Source organism: Rhinoraja longicauda, chromosome 25, assembly GCF_053455715.1.
Source record: "Rhinoraja longicauda isolate Sanriku21f chromosome 25, sRhiLon1.1, whole genome shotgun sequence".
NCBI lineage: Eukaryota > Metazoa > Chordata > Chondrichthyes > Rajiformes > Arhynchobatidae > Rhinoraja > Rhinoraja longicauda.
Genome location: NC_135977.1, coordinates 12,355,292 through 12,383,090, shown reverse-complemented (window position 1 = coordinate 12,383,090; position 27,799 = coordinate 12,355,292). Strand labels below are relative to the sequence as shown.

The 27,799-nt window shown below is 43.0% G+C and overlaps 2 protein-coding genes across 4 annotated transcripts in view; one reads left to right on the top strand and one right to left on the bottom strand.

Moving 5' to 3' along the window:
• The window catches only part of ppil2 (peptidylprolyl isomerase (cyclophilin)-like 2), a 210,992-nt gene extending 210,559 nt beyond the window's left edge, over positions 1 to 433 (bottom strand). Inside the window, exon 1 of one of the 2 annotated variants that reach the window (XM_078421882.1) lies at positions 391 to 433. Coding sequence is in view for 1 of the 2 variants with exons in the window: in XM_078421881.1 (XP_078278007.1) it covers positions 289 to 320 (32 nt within the window). In the remaining variant the exon portion in view is untranslated. Of the gene's footprint in view, positions 1 to 288 lie in introns of both variants that reach the window. The other variant, XM_078421881.1, reaches the window with a different exon arrangement.
• Positions 434 to 20,270: 19,837 nt separating this feature from the next.
• LOC144605700 (transcription factor HES-5-like) lies at positions 20,271 to 22,544 on the top strand. Of its 2 annotated transcripts, XM_078421199.1 has the most exons (4): positions 20,271 to 20,378; positions 20,511 to 20,688; positions 20,987 to 21,079; positions 21,556 to 22,544. In XM_078421199.1, the coding sequence occupies exons 1-4, from the start codon at positions 20,301 to 20,303 to the stop codon at positions 21,570 to 21,572; spliced, it is 366 nt and encodes a 121-aa protein (XP_078277325.1). In that variant the 5' UTR covers positions 20,271 to 20,300; the 3' UTR covers positions 21,573 to 22,544. The 2 variants fall into 2 exon arrangements, with proteins under 2 accessions (XP_078277325.1, XP_078277324.1); XM_078421198.1 differs by having other exon boundaries at positions 20,987 to 22,544.
• Positions 22,545 to 27,799: the final 5,255 nt, after the last annotated feature.

The window sequence follows — 27,799 nt, the reverse complement described above, 5'->3', positions numbered from 1 at the left end:
CTTTGACAGCACACAAAACAACCTTCTGCGAGGGTTGAAAGAAGTGACTGAGTTGGACTGTAACGATGGATTTGAGCAGGAGCAAGAGGATTTTAAACGTTGGGACTGTGCATTTCTCCACGTTTCTGGTCATTTCTTAGCGTTTCTGTCCTTCCGTTGTTCTCCGGCCCATCAGCAGCTTGTGGTTCTGCGCCGTTTACTGGGGAACTGTCTGTTCCCCCCCCCCCCCCCCCGGAGCCCAGGCCCAGGCCCAACCCCACACACTCTCAGTTACTTCTCCCCACTCACATCTTATCCTTCTGATGCTGCCTCTTCCCCATGTTGCCTGGAATAACCTGCCGCACCCCCAGCAAACACCGTAAACAAAACGAAGCACAACTCCGTTCTTACGCCGGAAACGAAAATAGCTAAACTTCCTGCTAACTTCCGTGCCCTCGGAAAAATCCCCGGCTGGACCGGGCGTCCGGGGACGCGTGGGCCTCGTTGTGCTAGTAGTCCGGCTGGACCAGGGGAAGCTTAAAAATGTAACAGTGTTTATGGAGAGCAGATGCAGCGTGATAACCCTGGAGCTTTAACAACCTGCTGCACTCAGGACAGTTCAATAGACAGTTTAGACAGCGGTAGAGTTGCTGCCTGACAGCGCTTGCAGCACCAGAGGCGCGGGTTCAATCCCGATTACGGGTGCTTGTACGTCTGTGTACCTTCTCCCCGTGACCTGAATAGGTTTTCTCCGAGATCTTCGGTTTCCTCCCACATTCCAAAGACCTACAAGTTTGTAGGTTAATTGGCTTGGGTTAAATGTAAATTGTCCCTAGTGTTTGTGCAGGATGTTCATTGGGTTGTTTAAATTAATACTAACTAGCTAATTAAATTATTGCATCGTATGGGAGGCGCATTCCCAATCTCGTTGTACCCCTGTACAATGACAATAAAGATATATTGTATATTGTATTGTAGTGTTCATGTGCGGGGCTCGCAGGTCTCAACCTGAAATAATCATCCTTTTGCCCTCACTGATGCTACTTGACCTGATGAGTTCCTTCAGCTACTGTTCGAGCAGCGCATTTGGAAAGTAGTGACAGGATCAGTCAATAGACAATAGGTGCAGGAGTAGGCCATTCAGCCCTTCGAGCCAGCACCGCCATTCAATGCGATCATGGCTGATCACTCTCAATCAGTACCCCGTTCCTGCCTTCTCCCCATACCCCCTCACTCCGCTATCCTTAAGAGCTCTATCCAGCTCTCTCTTGAAAGCATCCAACGAACTGGCCTCCACTGCCTTCTGAGGCAGAGAATTCCACACCTTCACCACTCTCTGACTGAAAAAGTTCTTCCTCATCTCCGTTCTAAATGGCCTACCCCTTATTCTTAAACTGTGGCCCCTTGTTCTGGACTCCCCCAACATTGGGAACATGTTTCCTGCCTCTAATGTGTCCAATCCCCTAATTATCTTAGCACAGATTTATGAAGGGGAAATCATGCTTGACTAATCTTCTGAGGATGGAACAAGTAGAATGGATAAGGGAGAGCCAGTGGACGTGGTGTATCTGGACTTTCAAAAACCTTTGACAATGTCCAATACAAGAGATTAGTGTGCAAAATTAAGGCACATGGTATTGGGGGTAGGGTATTGACATGGATAGAGAACTGGTTGGCAGACAGGAAACAAAGAGTAGGAATTAACAGGTCCTTTTCAGAATGGCAGGCAGTGACTAGTAGGGCGCCGCAGGGCTCAGTGATGGGACCCAGTTATTCACAATATATATTGACGATTTAGTCGAAGGAATTAAATGTAGCATCTCCCAGTTTGCAGATGATACCAAGCTGGGTGGCAGTGTAAGCTGCAAGGAGGATGCTACGAGGCTGCAGGGTGACTTGGATAAGTTAGGTGAGTGGACAGATGCATGGCAGATGTAGTATAATGTGGATAAATGTGAAGTTACCACTTTGGTGGCAAGAAAAGGCAGATTATTATCTGAATAATGTCAGATTAGGAAAAGTGGTGGTGCAACTAGACCTGGATGTCCTTGTACATCAGTCAATGAAAGTAAGCATTCAGGCACAGCAGGCAGTGAAGAAAGCAAATGGTATGTCACAGGATTTGAGTATAGGAGCAAGGAGGTCCTACAGCAGTTGTTCTGGGCACTGGTGAGACCACACCAGGTACATCAGGTGCACCAGTATGCAGCTTTGGTCTCCTAATTTGAGGAAGGACATCCTTGCTATTGAGGGAGTGCAGTGTAGGTTCACCAGGTTAATTCCCGGGATGGCGGGAATGACATATGATGAAAGAATGGATCGACTGGGCTTATATTCACTGGATTTTAGAAGGATGAGAGGGGATCTGATAGAAACAAATAAAATTCTAAAGGGATTGGACAGTCTAGATGCAAGGAGAATGTTGCCGATGTTGGGGGAGACCAGAACCAGGGGTCACAATTTATGAATAAGGGGTAGGCCATTTAGGACTGAGATAAGGAAAAGAAAAATCACCCAGAGAGTTGAGAATCTGTGGAATTCTCTGCCGCAGAATGCAGTGGACGCAAATTCACTGGATGTATTCAAGAGTTAGATATAGCTCTTAGGGCTAATGGAATCAAGGGATAAGGGGAGAAAGCAGGAATGGGTTACTGATTTTGGATGATCAGCCATGATAGTTTTGAATGGCAGTGCTGGCTTGAAGGGCCAAATGGCCTACTCCTGCACCTATTTTCCATGTTTCTATGAAATCGAGGTATGCGGAGATATGTTCAGTGGGGCTGGAACAGGCAGACAATGAGTCAGCTTTTGTGGATTTTGGGAAGGAGATAGAAGCAGGCAGAAATTGACTTATTGGCTTTTCAGGTGCGACAATTTCCCTTCATTTAATCATGCAGTTTTTGTTCATCGCTATGTCCGGGACCATTGTAGCTGCATTCTATTTTTCATATTACCAAAAATAAACTTTATTCAAAATAGATATACAAAACAAAAAATGTGTAAAATTCTTAATATTCTTCATGTCTGTATATTCAATATTGCTAGTATTATAGCCAGTCGTGTTAGCACCAGTAGTGTTAGCATGGAAATAGGCCCTTTAGCCAACAAAGTCCGCACCAACGGGCAATCATCTCGTACACTTGCAATTTCCTACACACTATGGACAATTTACAGAAGCCAATTAACTTACAAACCTATATGGCTTTGAAATGTGGGAGGAAACTGGAGCACGAGGAGAAAACCTACACAGTCACAGGGAGAACATCAAACTTCGTACAGACAGCACATGTGGCAGAATGGAACCTAGGTCTCGAGCACTTTAAGGCAGCAACTCTACCACAGCCCCACACTGCCGCCCTCCACGTAGCATCATTGCTACACATGAGGCCCCCTGGTGTGACCTTTCAGCTATTTGAGCGGTGTCCATCAGTGGAAGGACCATGGACTAAGATCATCCTCCATAGAGTCTTCCTGTTAGCCGCGCTAAGCGCCCCCCCCCCCCCCCATAGACAGAGCCGGATTAACATAGTAGCAAAAGTAGCATTTGCTATGGGCCCCAGGCTTTCGAGGGCCCCGCTGTGTTGTGCAAGCCTCTCCCCACCCGCGGGGATTAGAATGTGTTGCCAACGCCGCGGTTAGAATGTGTTGGCAGCGGGGCTGCGCGGACCAATGGGCAGCCGGCGCATCACCGCCCAACCGCCAACCCCAAGACACACACCCTCAACCCCTCCACCCCCCACCAGGGGTGAAATGCTGCCGGAGCTCACCGGAGCGCCGCTCCGACACCTCTGGTTTGAAGTAAGGTCTCGATCCGAAACATCACCAATTCCTTCACTCCAGATATCCCGCTGAGTTACTCCAGCATTCTGTGTCTATCTTCGGTGTAAATCAGCATCTGCAGCTTCTTCCGACAAGTAACTTCCCGATGGGCCGCAGCTGTGGACTGGGAACGGGGCTGGAGGCCTTCATCACGATGCTGCGGTCTTGATGCCTCATAGATCGCCGCATAGAGGTCTGGGTCGGGGCCCAAACGGGGCCTCACAGGTAGAAGCCCGGGTCAGGCGAAGTGGCCAATGGAGGCCAGTCGCGGGTCGACACCACAGAGGCGTGATGTGGGGCGTCGACAGCAGTGAGGCCTCGGCAGCGGCAGCTGTAATGCCTCACAACAATGGGCCGCCGCCACAGCGATGCCTCACGGGTTGGCCCGCAGTCGACAGTCGATGAGAGCGTGGAGGACCACCGTGAGGGGAGGGAGGGTAAGAACAATGGAGGATCCGGCATGGGGGGATCGCTGTGGGGGCGGGGGGGGGGGGGGGGTGGTGACGGGCACCAAATGGAGGAGCCGACGTGCTTTGTAACTTTTGTCATTTTTTGTACACTGATTCAAAGTAGAGATTGAAATGCATTAAAAGCTAAGATGCTTGAAATATGAAATAAAAATATTTAAAAAGCTGGAAACACCCAATCAGACAGGCAATATTATAATAAGAGGAACGTTCAGCTCCTGTAGGCCCTGACACTGTAGGCCCGAACAGTGTAGGGTAACTAGGGTTGCCAACTGTCTCGTATTAGACAGGACATCCCGTATTTTGGGCTAAATTGGCTTTCCTGTACGGGACCGCCCATGTCCCTTATTGGGCCCGGGGGGGGGGGGTGCTGTAGGCCCGGATGCTGTCTAACGGTTGCATAGCAACCCGTCTCCCAGCTAGGTAGCCGCCATTGGTGGAGCGGGGGTGGGGGACGGCGGGGAAAGGAAGAGTCCTGTCCCGTCCCGATATGGGGATGTTCAGTGCAGTGGGTAGACGGCGGTGGCTCTCCCACTGACGGCCCACGGAGGGCCAGAGCATGTTGCTGCACCAAATCCGCTGGACTCTGACCGGCGCGGGGAGAGGAGGGGAGAAGGGGGAGCTGAGGGCAGACCCAGCTCCAGGCCTAGGCCTCCACCAATGCCCAGCCTCATTACTGCTGCTGCTGCTGCTGCCGCCTTTTCCCCTGGCCCACCTCAGGCTCAAGGTTACCCGGCCATATCCAGGCCCTGGCTCCGGCTGCTTCCCCCGGCACCAGGCCTGGCTCTTCTGCCGCTATGGAGCCGGCAAACAAGCCCCAAGGAACAAGCGCCTCATGGAGTTCCAGCGAGAAAATGGGTGACGTTTCGGGCCGAGAAACTTCGGAAGGGTAGGAAAAGAAAACTGCACATGCTGGTTTAAATCGAGGGAAGACACAAAATGCTAGAGTAACTCAGCGGGTCAGGCAACATCTCTGGAGAGAAGGAATGGGTGACGTTTCAGGTCGAGACCTTCTCCCTTCGGAAGGGTCTCGACTTAAAATGTCATCCATTCCTTCTCTCCTCAGATGCTGCCTGACCCACTGAGTTACTCCAGCATTTTGTGTCTACCTCTAGACAGGTAGGCCTGGGCGGCCGCCATTGGTGGAACAGGAGCACGTGGCCACTGGCTGGGCAAGGGCGGTGACGTCACCTTGTCCCGTATTTAGGGCCCCTTTATAACATCTGCTATAGGCATAATCCGGCCCTGCCCGGAGATATCCCTTAATTGGCCAGTCGCAAAATTCCTTTAGGCACATCTGGCGGTGCAGGAAAACCTAGAAAAAGTGGGGCTGTCCAAAGAACGACTTTCACGGAATTGGTGGTCTTCCAGTAATTTGATGTCTATCTCCCAGTACATCCCTGGGAACTGCCCGTAAATCAGAGAGTCCTCTGATACACTGCTTGTCGGGATGAACCAAAGATAGTATCTTTGGGATGAAGCGTGACAAGAACACGTGTCTCTTCCCCTTGCGGCTGCTTTCCCCCCTCCTCCTCCTCTCTGCTCACACCTTTTTTAAAAAAAATTTTTTTTTTATCAAAAAATACTTTATTCATGTAATAAATATCATTTACAAAACATCTTTTTTAAACAAACCCATCCGACATTTCCGGAGGTTACATATTCAATACAGGCATTTACTTAGACATATACATACATTTACATACATATCCCTTATTTGGAGGGGCGTTTCTCTCCACCACACCCTGCCCCCCATGTCCAGCAGCGGAAGGACCCTAGACTGTGGTCCTCCCCCACAGGGCCTTGGCGTTGGCTGCACCGAGCTTCAGAGCGTCCCTCAGCACGTACTCCTGCAGTCTGCAGTGGGCCAGTCGGCAACATTCCTTGACGGACAGCTCGCTCCGCTGGGAGGTCAACAAGGATCGGGCAGACCAAAGAGCGTCTTTCACCGAGTTGATGACCTTCCAGCAGCACTCGATGTCAGTCTCGGAATGCGACCCTGGGAACAGTCCGTAGAGCACAGAGTCCTCTGTGACGGAGCTGCTCGGAATGAATCGTGACAGGGACCCCTGCAGACCTCTCCAGACTCTCCTGGCAAATCCGCCCATCGCAGTCCCACAACCTGATCATTGACGCCGTCATGTGATGCGTTGGCCCCAGAGTTATAGGTCGCTACCGTTGCGGTCGGGCTAGGATGACTGGGGGCGGGGGTGCGTAAACGCGTCAGAGGCTATTTCCTCAGCGAAAGCAGCAATTTCATGTCGTCTGCAACAAAACGCTCGCTGGCAATCTTTCCACTTCTCAGTGCGAATACTCGCGTGCACTTGTTCCAAGCGCCGACAGAGCTTTCGCACAACTCTAAAATTGTATTTCAAGCTATTTCCGTTGAAATAGCGGTATGGAAATAGTCGAATGGAAATGTTCTGTTAATAAAGAACTACCCAGAATGTGGCGGAACTTGTCAGTTGGAATTTTTTTTTTGTTGTTAATCTGTTCTGCTGGTTGATTCGTTTTTGGCGGCAGATACTGAAGATGCAACGGCGCAATGTTAAACTCCCTGTGTGTGCTCGATGACACTGATGAGTTGCTCTTTCACAATCTCGCCCTTTTCATAACCTAACACGAGCCCCGCTGGCCCCGGATTAATGGCTCGTACCAGCTTTCCAGATGGTCTGCGGAGATTCGGCCCCGGCAGTAAGTCAAACAGTATGGATAATGTCTCGTTTGGAGAAAAACACATTGGCCATTGACCTTCTGACAGCAATGATTGGCTGCCGAAGCGTGGGAAACGCAAAGGAACTCGCACTCACGCTTCGCCTTATGGATTTGGAGCTATATATGTAGAGAGCGTTGGAAAGAACTGCAGGAGACGAGAACTTTGAGTATTTCAACGTGACTTCAATCAATATCTACATCAGCAATGATAAACCCAACATCCCAGTGGAGGCAAGAATAAATATGTTTACATTTGTAAATGATGGAATGGACAATAATGTCTAATATTAATCAACCTGTGTTTTCGCGCCGCGTAAACACTAAGAAAATATATATTTTTCCCGAAAACTTTTCTGACTTTATTTTTTTAGATCATCTCTCAATGATCGTGAGCAGGTTCGCTTTGCAGTGACAGTTCGCTTTGCAGCGACAGTGCAGTCCAAGAAGAAAATCGCCAACTATTAGAGCACTGTTCAAACCCAGCAGAAGTCTTGGCGTCGCACCTGCACTTGTCAACCTGCCAGACCGAGTCACGCACTGACAGTCCGGAACAGCAAATCCGCGCACCCGAGCAGAGCGGGAACATAAGGGCATGTCGCAGAACTAGGGGGACTGACACTTGGACAAAACAAAATCACTGGATATGTACTTTGTGGTGAAACTGTTTTCCGTTGGGATGAATATTAGTAACATCGTTAAAAAGAAGTGGGGGGATGGGTAATTAAGTAGTTATTTTCATACCGTGTGACTAATAATTTATGATATTTGTAGATTTATTTTAACTATATATATGTAAATTCATTGCGAAAACAGTTGAAATCTCCATATCAATAGCTGCTGATGCATTTGAGGGATGTATAGTTTGTTCTCATTAAGTTTTTATAACCATATCTGGTAATGTGATAATAAACACGATTAATGGAATAGAAGCTTGTCATTAGAAAACGTTGAACATTCTTTTCTGATTATCAGTTTCGTGAAAATGAAATGGGAAAAGTCTATGAGCTTCCACCTATGGTTTCCCCACGGCAACCTCAAGAGTTAATGACAAATATACTTGCAGATGTTGGAAATCAGAAATAAACGCAGAAACTGCTGGTAAAACTCAGCAGGTCAGGCAGCATCTGTAGAAGGAGAAAAATTAATGTTTCAATTCAGACGAAAGGTTTTTTTTATAGTCCTTTTTAATTTTTTAAAATCTATAATCCATGTATAATTGTTTTTGTGTCTTTATCTGAGACTGTGTGCCTATGCTGCTGCTGCAAACAGGATTTTTCATTGTGAGGTACACCAAATATCTCACCATACTTGTGCATATGACAATAAACTGGACGGTGAAAGTTTAGACCTGGAAATTTCACGTCTCGGGCTCTCTATCCATAGATGCTGCTTGACCAGCCATTTTTTTTCAGAATTTGTTTTTAATTCTGAAAATTAGTTTGGGATGTTAACTTGCCATGGTGCGAAAAAAAACATTATTACGAATAAGCAGAGTCACAAACTTTATTTTGAAAGTGGTGGCTAGAATTATTTAAAGAGATATTTCTCATTCTTATTTATGTAGCAATTGATCAACATGTGTAGTTAATGAACTCTCGTGTTTATTCTTCCTGCTCAACAATAACTTTCATCTGTCTGGGAACGTTTTATTCCAGAGGCAAAAAAAGAAGGAAAATTTATATTATGATATTTTCACACAAGTGTTTTTCTTCATTAATATACAATTGATATAAATAATGAAGGGATAGAAATGTAAAAGGCACCCTGTGTTTGGGATGAAAAAATATTTCCTTTGTTAGAATTAATTGTTATTTTTGTTTTGTTACAAGACTAAACATTAAATATTTGGAGACCATTGGCTAGGATTATGAGGGTGAATTATTTTGGTTTATTGTGATATTACCAAGATGAATGCGATATTAATGGTAATAAAATAAGGGATCCAGCCATCGGCTATCAATGATGGAGCCCAGGGTTAAAAACTCTAAGGAAAGTTCATGACAGTTTTTTAAAGAAAAACTTTGATCAGCACTTGGATTATTCTGTGAGCAGGAGACAGTACAGGAGATGAAATGCATCATCTGGGCAGAAATCAGATAGAAGCGAGTGGTGGGGTGTGCAAGGGTGTTGTAAAAAATGAAAATGACTTTAACAGCTTTATATAATTCAAATCAGATGAGTTGATTGGACTCTTTTATCACTATTCATTCTATGATCAATCTGTTATGATAATGATATTGGTATCTGAAATTATGCTCTATGTTAGATATCAAATATTATGGGTGTTTACAGCCGAGTGCATTGCTGCCATGTCTCAGGAAATACATTTAAACTTGCTGCCTAAATGTAACTTGATATAAATTGTTATAATCACAAAAAAAATATTTTCAAGATGTCTTCAAATGAAATGGATTGTACAAATACTGCATTACCTTATTTCACAAATTTTATTTTCCTCCCACCACTGAGTTGTGATGGAGTCTTTCTCCCCACCCGAATCCTTAGTGGGAAATGTCTTGTTCACACATCCTTGTCATGATTAAATGCAGGATTTGAAGACAATTAATAATATATTGTGGCTTGTGCTCCCAACTAACTATTTCATTTGAGGTCTCTCCAGCTTGATCTTAAACTCAAAAATGCTACTTTTGTTTTCTAAAGTTAAATATTTTATTTGCTTAAAACTACGAAGCAGCATTGTGTCTCGGCTACAAGAGCCACGGCCTCACAGCACCAGTGACTCGAGTTCAATCTTGACAACTAGTGCTATCTGTGTGAATTTTTAATATTTTTCTTGTGACCACATGAGTTTCCTTTGGATGCTCTAGTTGACTATAACATTCCACAATGTTCCAGGGTGAGTTCCAAAAAAAGTGTGATTCGTGGTTAATGTGGATTCTGTGTGATAAACGGTCTGTTTCTGTACCGAATTCTTCTGATTCTATAAATCTTGCAAAATACAGAAATTACAATCCACAATCAATATATTTCTTGTTCTGCGTATTATACCCAAAATCACTAGCTTGCAACATGGACTAGATCCTCTAATGTGACCAGACAGCGCTCTTACACCATAGCCATTGTTCAAAGACCTATTGCATCAGATGCATCCTGCTTAAGAATGTCTCACAGCAAATACCCTGGAAACTTGGAGTGGTCCAGACAGTCACATTTGGTGACAGACAACTCCAGTTGGGAGGTGCAGGCCGATTACAGGGCTGGTTTTATCCAGTCAGTGCAGATAAAATCTATTTTTTCCCTTATGAGTGTCAGCATGTAAAAGCTCAACATCCTGTGTTATTGGCTTACTAGGAATAAAATGGAATGTTAATGCACTATTCTCACTGTGGAAAGAAATATTCATCAAGAGTTGGAACATGATATAATTGAACCTTGAACAGCAAGCAGAAGCACCAAGCTTCCAGGCATATGGAAAAGACTAAACCAGGGTATCCTTCATTATTAGCATCCAGGCAACATTCTAGTGCCTGTTAATCAGTACCAGTGAGAAAATATTTGCCAAATGGCATTGAACAACAAAGCAGAAAATAAACCTACAGTGCCCCCACTCTCCTGAACATGCAGAAACACATTTCAGTCATGTTGTTCATTATGTAAAGACTTTCTGAGACAATAGATAGACAATAGGTGCAGGAGTAGGCCATTCGGCCCTTCGAGCCAGCACCGCCATTCAATGTGCTCATGGCTGATCATTCACAATCAGTACTCCCCTTACTGCCTTCTCCCCATACCCCCTGACTCCGCTATATTGAAGAGCTCTATCTAGCTCTCTCTTGAAAGCATAGATTGTTTTCCTCAGGAACATGGCACATGGAAGTGATGTGACCTGGTTGTTCAAAAGATATTGCCAAGGCTCAGCCTTCCCAGTGTAGGAGATAGGTAGAAACTTAGCAGATAATTTAACTTTGTATTTACATACCAGAATGGTAAAGACCTACTAAGGTACATATAAATGTGGTATTGAACATGGCATTGAAAATTTCACTCCACATTTTTCTGCACAAAATGAAAGATGGTCTGTTATTGATGATGGCCGTCTAATGGAATACAGGGCATACTTGGGGCACAGAGAGTAAAACATAAATATTTGAAGCAGGAGTGTAATAACCAACTTTAATTATAGAGGAAGACTCTATCTCTCTCTCCCTTTCTTTCTCCCTTTCTTTCTCCCTTTCTTTCTTTCTTTCTTTCTCTCTCTCTCTCTCTCTCTCTCTCTCTCTCTCTCTCTCTCTCTCTCTCTCTCTCTCTCTCTCTCTCTCTCTCTCTCTCTCTCTCTCTCTCTCTCTCTCTCTCTCTCTCTCTCTCTCTCTCTCTCTCTCTCTCTCTCTCTCTCTCTCTCTCTCTCTCTCTCTCTCTCTCCCCCTCTCTCCTTCTCTCTCCTTCTCTCCCCCTCTCATTCTCTCACACGCACACATACTACCTAGCGACATTTTGTTTGGCATTGATAGCTTGGTATTTCCATCTTCTGGTGCAGATCGAGAGTCCCCATACACCAAATATATGGTGAAGTATACAAAAGGTCTGGAAAAGGTTTTGGTCTTACTCCAACAACTTAGTCTGACACCTGAGGTGGGTAGTCGATGCTGCGACTACCCACCACTACAATGGGCAATGTGCAGTAGGCAATTAATGCACCAGAAGGTCTTTGGGATGTAGATGGAAACCAGGGCACCTGGAGAAAACTCACACAGTCATAGGGAGAACATGCAAATTCCACACACATATAACTGGATGTCATGTTCAAACCCAGTTTGCCCAATCTATGAGACAGCAGCAGTACCACTGTCCTACTGTATTGTTTCAATGCACTGTAGGTTGAAGATTCCTATGAGCCAAATGCAAGTTTGGGGAAACTTTTGCATATTTTTCTTGTTAGTTTGTGGGAGGAGTTATAATTTGAGGTGATGAGTAAAATGCACCTCAAGTATGGACTGAATTCAGTTTGGTGGCATTAATGAGTCCCGGAGATGAAAAGGAACTGACCTGAAAACACTGTTCGCCTTTCTATGCATGCTCTCTGACTATCTTAAAGTTTTATTTTAGTCCCAATAATGGAGCCTGGCATTTGTAATTTAAACAGAGGAAATGTGTTTGTCAATCATATCTCCACCCATCTTCAGAAGGGTCTCGACCCGAAACGTCACCCATTCCTTCTCTCCTGAGATGCTGCCTGACCCGCTGAGTTACTCCAGCATTTTGTGATATCTTCATCCTTGCCTCTCTGGAAATGTTTCCGTTTGGTTCCACAATCAAGATTCAGTTTGGGTCATAGGTGTATTATCAGAAACATCCCTGTCTTTTCCAAGCTCAGCAAGCAAAAGTAAGTAAACCACAAGCTTCACTATTTTATTAACAAAATTGAAACGATCTAGTTTGCTGGCGTTGCAATTCACTGCCTTCCAAAAGGACACGTGGCTAAATGTCAATTTGCCACTTGTATGTGCTCTGAATTCACATCAAAAGGGTGAAAGGAGAGAATTTGCAGAACAATGTGAAGTGGGAGTGAGAAGTGGGAGTGAGACTAGCTAGATTTCTCTACAGAGTCAGAACAAACTTGAGGTGTCGAATGGCTTTCAATCTGTTACTTTATTCTTTGTACTAAAGCAAATAATTTCAGATTTTCCCCATTACACCCCATCTGCCTTCTTTTGTTCAATTAGTAACCCTATGCCGACTAATTGAGCCCTATCTTTGTAAAATAAAATATCGGCAATGAGTTTCAGCCTCAGGGTTTGTCTGCTATCGCTCTTGCGAAAAGCTCCGTTGTGCGACGTTAAAACTGTTAGATAAAGGGAAATTGTTTTTATTGTTGCTGTAAATACATTGCTTGAAATTCTGGGGAGAGGAAAATTCCTTGTTACGATATATTTTTTAATGGCTTTACGCGTTTTTTTGACACTTGAAGATTCCTTTCCTGACACGTGTAAGAGAATATTTCACAACACTAATAAGCCGAGAGCAGTACATGTTGTGAATACTAAGCGCACGAGTCAGTAAGTAAATCAAAAACCTAAATGCTGAAAATCTGAAACAAAAACTAAAGATACTGGAAATAATCAGCAAGTAAGCATTTGTGGAAAAAAAACAGTATTAATGTTTCAAGTCAAAACACTTTTCGTCAAAACTGGGAGAGAGAGATTTAAAAAGTTATTTTTCACCTGGACTCTTCCTGCCACTTTTTGTGCAACTTAAATGCTTTTAAAAACAGTTTTCCAGTTCCGTGGAACAGTTACCGAATTGAAGGTGCACTGTTTCTCTTTCCACAGAGGTTGCCTGGCCTACTGAGTGTTTTCATCAGTTTCGAATTTAGTTTTCAAATTCCAGCGTCCAAATGTCCTTTTTTTATTGTGGATTTGGAGAACGGCACTTCATCTAGCGTATATCTCTTATCAAAACTCGGTATCTTAAGTACGTATAGGAAGGAACTGCAGATGCTGGTTTAAACTGAACATAAACACAAAAAGTTGAAGTAACTCAGCGGGTCAGACAGCTTCTCTGGGGAAAAGGAATGGGTGACGTTTTGGGTCGAGACCCTTCTTCAGACGGACTGCCACCCATTCCTTTTCTCCAGAGATGCCGTCTGACCCACTAAGTTATCTTAAGTGTGTACATCACTGAAGGAAGAGGACAGAAAACACACATAACCACAGTAGAGTGAATTGTAAAGTGATTACACGGGAAACAAGACAGGAGTATAATAGCTTGAGGCAACAGTGGTAGTCTCCGGAAAGGATTGGCAGAAGAGAAAATGCAGAAACAATCGAAGCTCTTGTTTACTATCTTTAAACCATACGCTGTCCTCGCGTATGGTTCTTTTGGTGTGAGATTCTCCCCGGACCCTTCGTTTTACTGTTTCCATCTTCATTGGTAATGTTCTTTCTCCGTGTTGATGATGCATCACACACGTTTAACTTTAATCTTTCTGGTTCCCCACAGTTGAAGACTGGCACGTCTTGTAACATGTGTTTCTTTTAACACTCTCGCCGTGCCAAACTACAAATAGTTAAACACTCAGCCCAGCCAGGGTTATCTATCCATCATTATGTGCGAACCCCAGCCAATTAGAAACGGCAAATTCTCGTCCAGTCGAGAAACACAGATCTACTTAATTCGAATTCTCCGGACACGTGCCTCCCTTTGATCATCCCGAAAGGAAACGGGGCATTGTTGGTTTTATGGAGTGGCAGGGGTTGGAGGTGTCGCTGGAAGGATTTGCGAAGTATCCCACCGCAATAAATCTACTGGCACTGAATTTATTCCCATTTTTATTTTAGCGACGCGACAAATCTAACTTTAAATCGCCAGAAGGAAAAATGATTTGGTCTCTCCCAGGAGACTATTTTAATTGTGGATGGGGCGGGAAGTTATTTGTCGTGATGATGCGTAACCGTGGGGGCACGCTGGCTTTTACGTCGAGCACTTTCGCGTTTCCGTGGTTATATTTTCCGGAGAATAGTTCAAATAGTAATCATTGGAAAATCAATTTCTCCAAACAATAATTGTAGAACTCTAATACGAAACAACACGGCGAGCAATTGCAATGCAGAATTAATCCAACGTGTACGACTCCGGTGCGAACAGGAGGTGTTCGACGCATGTAAAATCAGTGATTTGTTTGCAGTTTAAATAAAAATATTAATGGAAGAATATTACAGGAAATGTAATATTTCTGTACCTAGCTTTCTTTACATTTATATTGTCTTCAAGTCATAAATAAATTGATCTTCAATGAACCGCCAGGGTCTCTGATGTTGATACAGAGGCGCGCAGCTGTGACCAACCTATGACCCTCCCTGTGCTGAGATATTGGTGCAGTTTCCCACGTGCCGCGGACAAAGGAATCCGTTCAGTTGCTGTGATTCACTGAGGCGCGAATGCGTTCATTCATCCGAGCGCGGGGCGGGGGAGAGCTCGGGGTGGGCAGTCTTCAATAGACTGTGTAAATCCAAAAGATCACTCCCCACCCTCAACGCCTGCTCTTCAAAGACCCGTGCCAGAAGAGCAAATAGTCAAAGAACTTCTCTTTTCTAGCGTTTGGCCGCATTTAAACTTCAACGCCTTAGAAAATTTAGATTGAATTTGATCGTTGTTTTTAAATATAATTTGGATCCGAGAGCTGAAATGTAAATTATTGCAACCGACAGGAAGTTATACGTTTGCATGGTTCTTTATTAGGCCCTGAGACTGTAATTAAAGGGGACTCGCAAGTATTTATTAACAAATAATCCATTTAGCTCTGAATTGAGGAGACGCGGTCGTCAGAGCTGATTGTTTTGCTGCTGTGCGGCTTGCCACGTGTGAGACCAATCTCTCCGCCTGTTCTCAGGACCTTACACGAGCTCCGCTGGCGAAGGATTACTGACTCACGCCCCGTCTCCAGATGGTCCCCTTGAGAGTCGACTCCAATAAAAAAAAGTCAAATTCTCGGTGGATAATTTTTCATTCAGAAAGAGAAGTTTCTCATTGTCTCTCTGACCGCCGCGATTGGATTCCGAGTGTGGGAATCGGCTGGAAACCCGCACCCACACTTCTGTTTTGATCTGAGGGGTTGTTGTTTTTGTTTGTGCCAGAGGCTGTATCTCTCTCTTCTCCCAGATGACATAATAATGCTGAGATTGGAAGACATTTCAGGGAAGGGAATCGTAGCCAGTGGTCTGTTCAGCATTAATTTACACCATTATTGCTCATAATATATAACGGCCAAAAATTAGGCCGGAATACTGTGCAGGGTTGATGAAGACTAGGCGCGATATCCGGAAAGAGATATTGAAACTCTACATATGGGTTTCCCCATATATAAAGGGAAGGCAAATTCTCCTTCTGAACACGTCTATTTCCCAATTAAGCTAAAATTATTATTTTTAATTTTAATTTTATCTTACTTTAATTTATTTTAATGAATCCTTCTGTCCACATGTTATTGCAATGCGACATAGAAAATAGAAACATAGGTGCAGGAGTAGGCCATTCGGCCCTTCGAGCCAGCACCGCCATTCAATCATCCAAAAATCAGTGCCCTGTTCCTTTTTTTTTCCATATCCCTTGATTCCGTTAGCCCCAACAGCTAAATCTAACTCTCTCTTGAAAACATCCATTGAATTGGCCTCCACTGTGACAGAGAATTCCACTGATTCACAACTCTCTGGGTGAAGAAGTTTTTCCTCATCTCAATCCTAAAGGGCCTACCCCATATTTTTAAACGGTGACCCCTGGTTCTGGACTCCCCCAACAGCGGGAACATTTTTCCTGCATCTAGCCTGTCCAATCCCTTAAGAATTTTATATGTTTCGTTTAGATCCCCTCTCATCCTAAATTCAATTGAATACAAACCCAGCCGACCCATTCTTTCATGATATGTCAGTCTCACTATCCCGGGAATTAATCTGGTGAACCTACGCTGCACTCCCTCAATAGCAAGAATGTCCTTCCAGCTAGTTTTAAATGCCTATGAACTTGATGCTGATGGATACCAATTTACGACTCTTAAACATATTATTATATGTTAGATGTGGCCCTTGTGGCTAAAGGGGTCAGGGGGTATGGAGAGAAGGCAGGTACAGGTTACTGAGCTGGATGATCAGCCATGATCATATTGAATGGCGGTGCAGGCTCGAAGGGCCGAATGGCCTACTCCTGCACCTATTTTCTATGTTTCTATGTTTCTATAGAAACTGCATAGTAGCTATAGCCTGGTTTTGACATAGTTACATTGAATATTTTTCTCCAGTCAGTCTCTTCCCAGCAATGTTAGTCTGTTAACATAAGCAGTTGCTGTAGGTGGTGACATTATCTTCTGTCTATTCTGCGTCCAATTTTCTTCATTTATTCTGTGTCTCACAAAAGAAAGTTCTTCACCTTAAAATAGTTCTCCACAATGGCACTTTGCGAAACTTCCAATGAGAAGTATTCCTTCCCACAATGGAACAGACAGCAACTATTTTAATCTTTGTCTTAAAGTCTTGATTATTGCTCCTAAGTTGTAAAATTGCTATTGCTACTTTATATCCCAGCTAATTGCCGTGATTGTACTGATAGCCATACGGTTATACAGCACAGATACAGGCCATTTTCCCACAATGTCTATTGTCCCCTATCAATTACCCACATATACTAATACAATTTCATTGCATTTCTTTCATTTATTATCCATCTCAATTGTGTGTAATCCTCCCTCCTGCAATTCTTCCCCCTTCTGCTTGAACTTTGCATGACTTCACTATTCTAGTTCAATGTGTCCTGTTTAGCCATTGCACATAGAGATAATGTCCACTTGTTTGCAACACATTTACAGCTTGCTTGAGCTGAGTACTTCCCAAGGCAATTAGTACGGCGTTTCCTGCCATAACAGTTTTTCACACCTCTCCCTCTGATGTGCAGACCAGAAAGCAGTTCGTCACACTGTGCAATCCTTAAATCCTTAAAAGCAGCCAGAGCAAAAAAAACTGACAACCAATATTAAATATACTACCGAAACGTTTGTCACATCTGTTCTCGCGCACTATTTCCGCATTATATATTTGAAATACGTGCACATGATATGAACCTATACCATTATCAACGGATACATGTGGGAATATTCCGGGAATGTAAAAGCTAAATTATGATAATACAGCATTTACCACACAGGCGTTGAACCTATCTTTTGCAAACAGTGGTTGTACGGTTGTCAATGGTGAGATTAAAATATTTTGTGCCGCTCGACAGTGATTGCTTTTCAACATTCTACGGTCTTTTATTCCATAACATGGGGATTCTTATTATCTGCACGTGCTGCACTTTCCCAAATTACACAATAAATTCAAGGAAATGAATTACACGTACGCTGTGAAATGCTCCATATAGTAACATTAAGCAAAGATGTAAAGGCTGCCTCTATCCTTGATTTCAGTTTGTTACGTAAAAAATGGCAGTGGGAAAATTCTGTTTGTGTTAGGCACACTTCGCTGTTACTTTTACCAACTTTCAGTAATGACCTTTTGCCTATTACGAGAAACGACACCGGCGTTTGTAGCCCAATTTCGATGACAATGACAACTCCTTTAGCGGCTTGTGCATTTAACTACCTGCGAAGTACGTCTGGGAATATTTTCGTGTCAGAATGTCTCGCAACTATACCCCATTGACAACAATCTGCTATTCATGATCCCCGCCCAGTATTTGGCGATTTTTGAAAGTGGATATGAGGCGGTTTCTGTAGCCTCTTTCTCACGAGTTGAAGATCAGCAGAGGTTGAGTCTAACAGCTGCATCTTACCCAATTTGCATCCCGACAGCAATTTCACAAAGTTCTTCCGGATTTGCATGGAAGCAATTGGATAAAATATTTTAAAAACAAACGGAATAATAAACAACATTCCCGTCCTGTTTTCCCGGGTGGAGACGAACCTTGTTTAATTTCTCTAAAATGTCAGAAGAGATACCTAAAAGTATGTCTCCTATACGACGATATTATATCTTCATAACTATTTGTTGGCATGTCGTCCATTGTAAACAATATCTTAGTAAAATGTTTCTTTTAAAACAATATTTCACTTCGCTTTTCAAATCTGTCGAGGGGAAGAGCCTTGGATTGTAAAGCAAATGGGTTTAGACATTCTGTGTTTTCAGCCTCATTAAATCATATGCTGGTACAACGAATCTTAAAACACACTGACTATGAAAAACCATTTAGACTTTCGTTTTGAAAGCTCATTTGCGATTAAATCAAATTCTAAGCGCATAAATGCGTACATACACAACTTTAAAATTCCGTAGCCTGCAGTACAAAAGAAGTAGATTTGGATGGAGATGAAAGACACCAACGTGCTATTATTTAGATACTATCGAGGAGGCGATTGATAAACATCTACAAATATTCCATACGTTTAGACCTTTGTGCCGTGAGTCCTTTTACAACATTAAAGCAGCAATTTGCCAGTAATGTTTTGGCATTATTTCTCCCCTTTTGAAAGTGCTCAATTGTGAATTAAAAATAAAACCACAACCATTTACTTCATCTATTTCAATAAATAAACGAATATTTTTTACTAAAATCCCCATCATTTGAGGCCTTTGAACATCTATTGCATCGAATACTACAGTTGCCGGTTTCCCCACACAGCAGCGTGTAAGAAAATATTGGTTAAAGTTAGTCACCCAGGCAACGCTACTAACAGTAGAATGTTAAATTGTGCAGGCGAGTATTATCTGAACATCTAACATGGATTATTTCAGATAGTCCATAATTTATTACCTCCGTATAGACTATCTAATGTACGTTATATTAAACGCAAGAATGATCAGTATTTGCTAAATATAAAAATGTCTGAAAAAGAGGCCATAGATGGAGTGTTCTCAAGGATTCATTCATCCATCCACCCCCTCCCTTTCCAGGCGTCAGTCAATTGTTGCTGAAAGTTTCTCACGTGTCGTTTGAAGGTACAAAGTGTGACGGGTCAATGATCCAATGCAAAATACAATACACAGCTTTACTTAGAAACAAATGTCCCTTCTTGTCTTTCTGCCACTTACCAAGCTTGTTTGACTCACTTTCCTCGCAAGAATGTTAACTGCTAAACATCTGGAAGACGAGTCATTGTAACAACACATCTGTTACTATGGCAAAAATACGTGACCTCAGAGAAATTCCCGCGTTGTAATCATTACTAAGAGTATCCATTGAAGTAGTCTTATCATAAAACACGGAAGCGGGAAACCACATCTAAAAAATATAGATGCATCAGATAAATAACAAAATAAAATAATAAATAAAATTATTTGGCCATTATTAAATGCCACGTTCAATATATCTCCACCAATACGCCTCTATTTTACATCTCACACACTTATTGTCAATCAAAGGAAAGCAAACATTTTCGCACGTGTTCGCTAACAACCTGTAAGCGGATTTTACGATTGATGTAAGATCGTTTATGGAAGCAAACTGTCAACGTGCCGTTTTGCAGCGTAATATTATTCCGTGCCGGGAAACATAAAATCAACTTTCTCAGAGTCTCATAACACGAGGCGTGACTAATTGCCCCTGGGTTTGCTCTGTTACACGGACTGTCCAGATGGTCCGCGAAGATTCCCACGCAAAGCAATGTCAAAGCCTATCATTAGTTTGGCATTTACAAGGCAGCGGTTGGCCTATTGTCCTTCTGAAAGCGCTCGTTGGCCAGAGAGTGTGGGAAACCTCATGAAACAAGGACTCCCGCTCTTTTTCATGTAAATTCCACGGTATAAATAGAGGCAGGAGCTCACTGCAGCTTTCCATATAGTAGCAAGCCTAAGCCTTGTTAGCCTCTTTCAGTTGTCAAGCATGACTCCTGCCAATGCTGCTGGTGTTATTACCGGGGAATACTCGGAAGAAAAGTTCATGGCCAAACAGAAAAGCAAAGTAAGCTCAAAAGACAGGCGGTAGAAAATGGGACGGTGTCGGTGTCCCTTACAAATAATGCCGGTGTCCCTTACAAACTCTGTTAATTGTCATTTCGAACAAAACTAAAATCTTAATTCGTTTTATTTTTAGATAATGAAGATAACAATCGAGAAAAGACGCCGAGATCGGATAAACAGCAGCATCAACCAGCTAAAGACCCTACTGGGAAGAGAGTTTCAAACGGAAGAACCGAACATGAAACTGGAGAAAGCCGACATTCTGAAAATGACAGTGAATTACCTGAAGTATCACAATCAACAGCTCCGAGGTAAGCCGATTGATAAGCAGTGCTTTGATTAGATTATAGGTCATTCTGCTCAATCTAAAATAGACACAAAGCTGGAGTAACTCAGCGGGACAAGCAGCATCTCTGGAGAGAAGGAATGGGTGATACACTTCTTCAGACTCGACCCGAAACGTCACCCATTCCTTCTCTCCAGAAATGCAACCTGACCCGCTGAGTTACTCCAGCTTTTTGTGTCTGTCTTCGGCTGAAACCAACAGCTGCAGTTCCTTCCTACATATTTTGTCTGCTCAATCTAACTTTATCTTCGCTTCTTTTGCAGCAAGCTGTCCGACTGGTAACCCGGAGCGCGACTATAACGAAGGATACTCCCGGTGTTTACAGGAGGCGCTTCGATTTTTCTCTACCCACGAAGGTAAAAGCGACATTCAGAAGAAGCTAGTGACACGCTTCCAAAGAACACAGCCACGGTGCCCGGCCAAGGGTCTACTTTACGGTGTATATCTTCCTTACACGGCTTCTTGTCAGACTGGCACTGAGCAAACACCTCAGTCCAACCCCGCGGCTCTGTGGAGACCCTGGTAAATCTTGAACCAGAAGCAGCACACGTATAAGACTCTTGTTTACTGGGCTATGGTGAGCGTCTTGTAGGAGAATTGCTCTCCAGCGTCAGTCATAACAATTTCGTGATAAGATTGGAAATGTTGTAAGCTTTTCTTCATATTGAAGAAGATGTATTTCCCTCAGTTAGGGAACGTCGTTTTGTAATCTCTGTTCTGCCTTTATGTTATTCGTGGAATTTCCAGATATTTTTTGCAATCGTTTTCGACAAATTGATTATAATAAAAGTAGCTGGCGTAGGAGGAATGTTTCTCCGCTTTATATCCGCAGATCCCAGGCCGGGATAATCTTATTCTTCATGGTGAAGAGATGCTGCAAAGTTTGGGGTAATTTGTCTGTGGAGTAACGGGCGGGACTCTGAACAAATATTTGTTGTTTGATTGCTTATGAATTAAAATATCTGGATAGATTATCACTTAATTTATTTTCTCTGTCACGCATTGCAAACCCTTTTCCATTCCTTCTTTGTCATCTAGTCCACGGTGATTTTGTACCCCGACACTTTCTTTGCCTGATCACCAGTACCAAGTTTTATTTCTGTTGGAGAAGACCGGGATCATTGCATTGCTGATCTGACAATCCGCCAACAATTCCGGCTTGATAATCTTCTGCAAAATGTCCATCTCCACTGTCATTTTCCCGCCGTAAACTGCTATTAAACAGCACCTATCACCTTAGTTACTCTCCTCTCGCCATCACTGGTGTTTCCTAATTGTCTATTTCTGAACCCTATTATTCGTTATTATCTTCAGTGACCTACATTGATCAGGTTAGTCCCCACGTGTAGGCAATGACGCCTGATGTGGCTCTGCACTACGACCATTTACTGTTTGTGTATCACCAGAATATCACTATTGGGCTCTGAGTGAAAACTAACTTCCAACAGATCAACGATGACAAAGCTGAAAGCATCTACTGTAGATGTTACGAGCACTGGGGTGTCTCTGGTACTTCACTGGGGACAGTCCAGGCCATTCAACCATGTCAGTACCCTCGGCACTCAGCTCAGTGTTCATCTCAGCTCTTATTACTTACTACCTTGTCCAATAAAACATCGTTTCCTTACATCCTTGAATTCCGCTTTTAATTTTCATTCTCGCCTTCGAACAATCATTTGTTGTTTGTTGGGTGGCTCTGTAAATGATACTGTAAATGTTTCTTTTCCTTTATGTAAAGAGAGAATTTTTTTAGTTTTGTAATCTGTTCTATACATATTGTTGGTACTCCATTGAATTGTATACAGTATTGTCAAAATAAATGCGCGATTGAATGTACAGGAAGCCTGACTGCAGGTCATTTTTTGTGCGATGTGACTGCAAAGATCGTGCGTAACAACAGTGTGTGTTTTTAAAACGGAATTAGTTTAATCTGAAAAACGGAAAAGGAATGAGTTGATATTTGGCAGCGTTAACATCCCAACGACGCGCAAACTGTGCAAAACTTGAAATATCTGCTCAGGATCCACGAGTAAGGAGTACATATTGATAGATAATGTAAAACTCTATTGCTGAATTTCATCGTGTATCAACTGCTTGACAGATAAGTATAAAGGAAATGTATTTATTTACTTATCACTTTTGTAACACAGACCATGTAGCGAGCTTGGAAAGGATTCTAATTAATAAACACGTGTCATAGTCAACATGTAGTAGAGATGATCCATCTCACAGTAAATTAGGTCAATTGAAATTCTATGATAGTTGAAAGAGCTCCACCATGCCCCGGCGCACCGTAACACTGGAATAGGAGGAACCTGGTTACGAATAATAAGGCTTTCTATACACTGGTGTTATTCAGAAGCAGAATGTTGCACAACAATGGCAATCTGAATAAATTAAGCGAATAAGATTTTTAAAAAGAGTAATTACTGAAAGCAATTAGAATTCCAAAGAATATACTTCTCTGATTCCACATGGAATGCTAACCACTGTGTGATGCTTGACCTAATTTACACAATAATGTGAGTCTCCGTTCGATTTCTATAGGTTTATTAAACGCATTTGGCTTGGCTTAAATACATAGCGTGTTCCAATCGTCAATGCCATTCAAATTTACGAACCAAGAGATGAAATACAGGTAATCTTTAATCACAGATATACAACTTCCTGTTGGACTGGATAATGATGGGGCATGTCATAAACAGCTCCGGGTCAGGCCCAATATTATATTTCACATCGCAGGTGCGTTATATGCCACCAATCGACAGTACATTACTCTGGAATTCGCAATTGATAATGCAAGAATGCACTTGCAGGCTTATTTCTAATTGCTCAATGCTGAGAGAGGACATAAAACGCTGAATATATGTTGATCTCTAAATGTATCAGGCCAGACCAGTTTGAAACCTTCTTGGTGCAAAAATTCAGTTTTGAATTCCTAATATGTTCATCATTCTCTTAGGCAGTTACCCAGGATCGACTCTGACCTGCATCCACGTTGGATTTGTGGATATTGAGGTGATTCTTGAGCAATAAGGTAACTGCAGATGTTTCTCTCGATGGGGCATGAGATGACCAATGCAAAAACATAATAAAATGAGAGCAGCAGCAAGCCATAGAGCCCTCAAGCCTGCGCAGGATTTCAACATGATCATATCTCATTGGCCTGTCATAGGCCACATCTCTTCTGTGTCAGTTCAACATAGTCCTCAATTCCTGAACTTTCTAAAATTTATCTACCTCATCTTTAAATATCTTGAATAAATAAGCCTCCTCAGCCCTCGGCGGTAGAGCTATCGAGAAATTATCCACCCTCTTGAAGTTCTTGAGCACCTCTATTTAAAATGACAAGCTCTTTTTCAATTAATTGTTCTCTTGTCTGAGGGTCTCCCACTGGCGGAAGCACCTCAACAACTGTCCTAGCTCACCCCCTTAGGATCCCAAATCTTTCAATAAGATCACTCCTCATTCTTCCAAACTCCAATAAATACAAATGCACCTTTATTTGCTAATTATAATAGGACACTATTTCATCCTAGGATAAAGGATGAATTCACAGTGATGAATGAATCTGAGGAATTATCCCAGCGAATATCTTTTGAATTTCCTTTAATGCTGTTATGTCCTTTTATTATGTAAGGGGACAAAACTGCACATAGTGCTCCAGGCATGGCCTTACCAATATGCTGTACAATTGTGATAAAATTTCCCTATCATTATTCCAACACTCTTTTTGATAAAGGCCATTATGCCAGTTGTCATCCTAACTATTTGTTGCAACTGCCTGCTAACCTTTTAGGATTCATGCACACAGACCAACAACAATCCCTCTGTACTTCACTTGCTTTCAATTAACTTTCATTAGGTAATAGCTTGCCTTTTGATCACTATCTCTGATACGTATAAATCCCACAATTGTCTACACGAAACTCCAGTTGGCAATTATGTTCCCATTCACTCAATCTGTCTCTATTCCATTACACAAACTCAATATCCTCAGTGAAACGTCCTCCCACCCATCTTAGTCCTTTGGCAAACTTATACTTTGCTCCCTCCTCCAGGTCACTAATATAAATAGTAAATAATTTAATTCTAAGAACTATTCTTAAAGTACTCCACTGTTACATCCTTCTAGACTGAAGAAAGATAGTTTAGCTCAGTTTCAGTTTAGTTTATTATTGGCAATAATAGGTCAGTGAATTATTTATTTTTTGCATGCTATCCAGTCAAAGAAAAGTGAGACCAAACATAGACTGGGCGATCGTTTTGCGGAACACCTTCGCTCAGCCCATCTGGACCTACCTGATCTCCCAGTTGCTAAACACAATAATTCTCCTTCCCATTCCCACACTGATCTTTCTGCCCAAGGCCTCCTCCATTGCCAAAGTGAGGCTAAACACAAATTAGGGGAACAACATCTCATATTTCGCTTGGGCAGCTTACAATGCAGTGGTATGAATATTGATTTCTCTAACTTCAAGTATACCTTGCATTCCCTCCCCCTCCATTCCTCCCCCACCCAAGTTGCACCAGCTTCTCATTCTCACCCAACAAACAGCAAATAATGGAATGTTTCCTTTATCATCATTACTTTTTTACATGTCTTTCATTCATTATTCTATATCTCTCTACATAATTGTCTATATCTCTCGTTTCCCTTTCCTATGACTTCCAGTCTGAAAAAGAGTCTCAACCCGAAACATCACCCATTCCTTCTCTCCAGAGATGCTGCCTGTCCCGCTATTACCCCAGCTTTTCGTGTCTTTCGTTGGTTTGAACCAGCATCTGCAGTTCCTTCCTACACAAAGAAAAAACTACATAAATACAATCAAACCATCCGCAATGCACAGATAAAGGATAAAGGGTACAAAGACTGATAAGTACCGATTTATTCTGACTTTTTGCCATCAACATGAGAACCAGTTTTCAATCCATGCAAACACACTCCCAAAACCTATAAGCTCTTATTTTGTGCCCTAGCTTTTTTATGTGGCTTGCTTCCAATGCTCTACTGCAATAAAAAAACCCCAACATCTGCAGGCTCCTCTCTGTCAACCATGCCTGTTACATCCTTGAAGATCTTCAGCAAATTTGTCAATCATAAGCCCCCTTTCAAAAATCATCCTCCCGTGGTTGATTACATTAAGTCTTTCCAAATGACAAGTCAAGTCAAGTCAAGTCAAGTTTATTTGTCACATACATATACAAGATGTGCAGTGAAATGAAAGTGGCAACGCCTGTGGATTGTGCTAAAACTACAAAACAGAATAGAACACAAAAAATTAATTAATACAGTAAATTAAATTAGTCCCTGGTGATATGAGAGTTAACAGTCCTGATGGCCTGTGAGAAGAAACTCTGTCTCATCCTCTCTGTTTTCACAGCATGACAGCGGAGGCCTTTGCCTGACCATGCAGCTGGAACAGTCCGTTACTGGGGTGGTAGGGGTCCCCCATAATGTTGCTGGCTCTGGATCTGCACCTCCTGATGTATAGGTCCTGCTGTATAGGTCCTGCAGGGGGGCGAGTGTAGTTCCCATAGTGCATTCAGCCGAATGCACTACTCTCCGCAGAGCCTTCCTGTCCTAGGCAGAGCTGTTCCCAAACCAGATTGTGATGTTCCCAGACAAGATGCTTTCTACAGCCCCAGAGTAGAAGCACTGAAGGATCCTCAGAGAGACTCTAAATTTCCTCAACTGTCTGAGGTGGTAAAGGCGCTGCCTTGCCTTACTCACCAGTACGGCAATGTGTGTTGTCCATGTCAGATCCTCTGTGATGTGGACTCCCAGGTATTTAAAGCTGCTCACCCTATCCACAGTAATCCCATTTAACTCCATTGGCGTGTACGTCCTCGGATGTTGAGCCCTTCTAAAGTCTACAATCAGCTCCTTAGTTTTTGTGACATTCAAGAGGAGGCTGTTGTCCTGACACCAGAGTGCCACCTCCTCCCTGTAGGCCTTCTCATCGTTATCGGAGATCAGGCCCACCACCACAGTGTCATCAGCAAACTTGATGATGGAGTTGGAGCTGAACCTGGCCACACAGTCATGTGTGTACAGGGAGTACAGTAGGGGGCTAAGGACACAACCCTGGGGGGATCCTGTGTTCAGGGTGAGGGGGTTAGATGTATGTCTCCCCATCTTGACCACTTGGGGCCTGGTGGTGAGAAAGTCCAGGCCCCAGGCACACAGGGGAGTGTTAAGCCCCAGTTTCAGCAGCTTCTCAGCCAGTCTGATGGGGACTATTGTGTTGAAAGCTGAACTGAAATCAATGAACAGCATCCTCACATAGCGCCCCTTCTGGCTGTCCAGATGCGAGAGAGCGGTGTGCAGAACCTGGGAGACCGCATCATCCGTGGATCTGTTCGGACGGTATGCCCTTCTATAGACTGGTGTCTGGTGTCTGCCAACTGCCAGACATTAAGCTCATAGGTCTGTAGTAACTGCCTTTTGCCTCCCTGCTTTCTTATACTTTTCAAGTTAACAGCACTTTAGGAACTCAGAGTTAAAAAAAAAAAATCCATGATCTCTACAGCCAATTCCTTTAAAAGCCCTTAATTTCTTGGAAACGTGCCATCCTCTATTCCCATTAATATTTTCATTCTGTTGTTTCCTTGGGCGAGGATTCTTACAGGTTATTCCATGCTGTTTTGGATCCAGCCTATCTGTTATCTTTTGACTATTGGAGTCATAGAGTCATTGAGTTATGCAGCATGGAAACGGGCCCTTCAGTTCAACTTGCCCACACCAACCAGGGTATTCTACCTGGGCTAATCCCATTTGTCTGTGTTCGGCCCATATTCCTATTCATATTCCTATAAACATTTACTATTCATCTACGTGTCTACATTTTATTTAAACATTACAATTGTAAAACTCTTGACAGCTTCCTCTGGCAGTTCATTTCCTGTAATCACCATGCTTTTTGTGGAAATGTTGGCCTCCGGTTCATTTTCACTCATTCCCTTGTTATCTTAAATCTATGCCCCCTACTTTTAGACTTCCCAATCCAGGGAAGTAAACTGAAACTATTCACCTTATCTATGCCGCTCATGATTTTATTTACTTCTATGAGGTT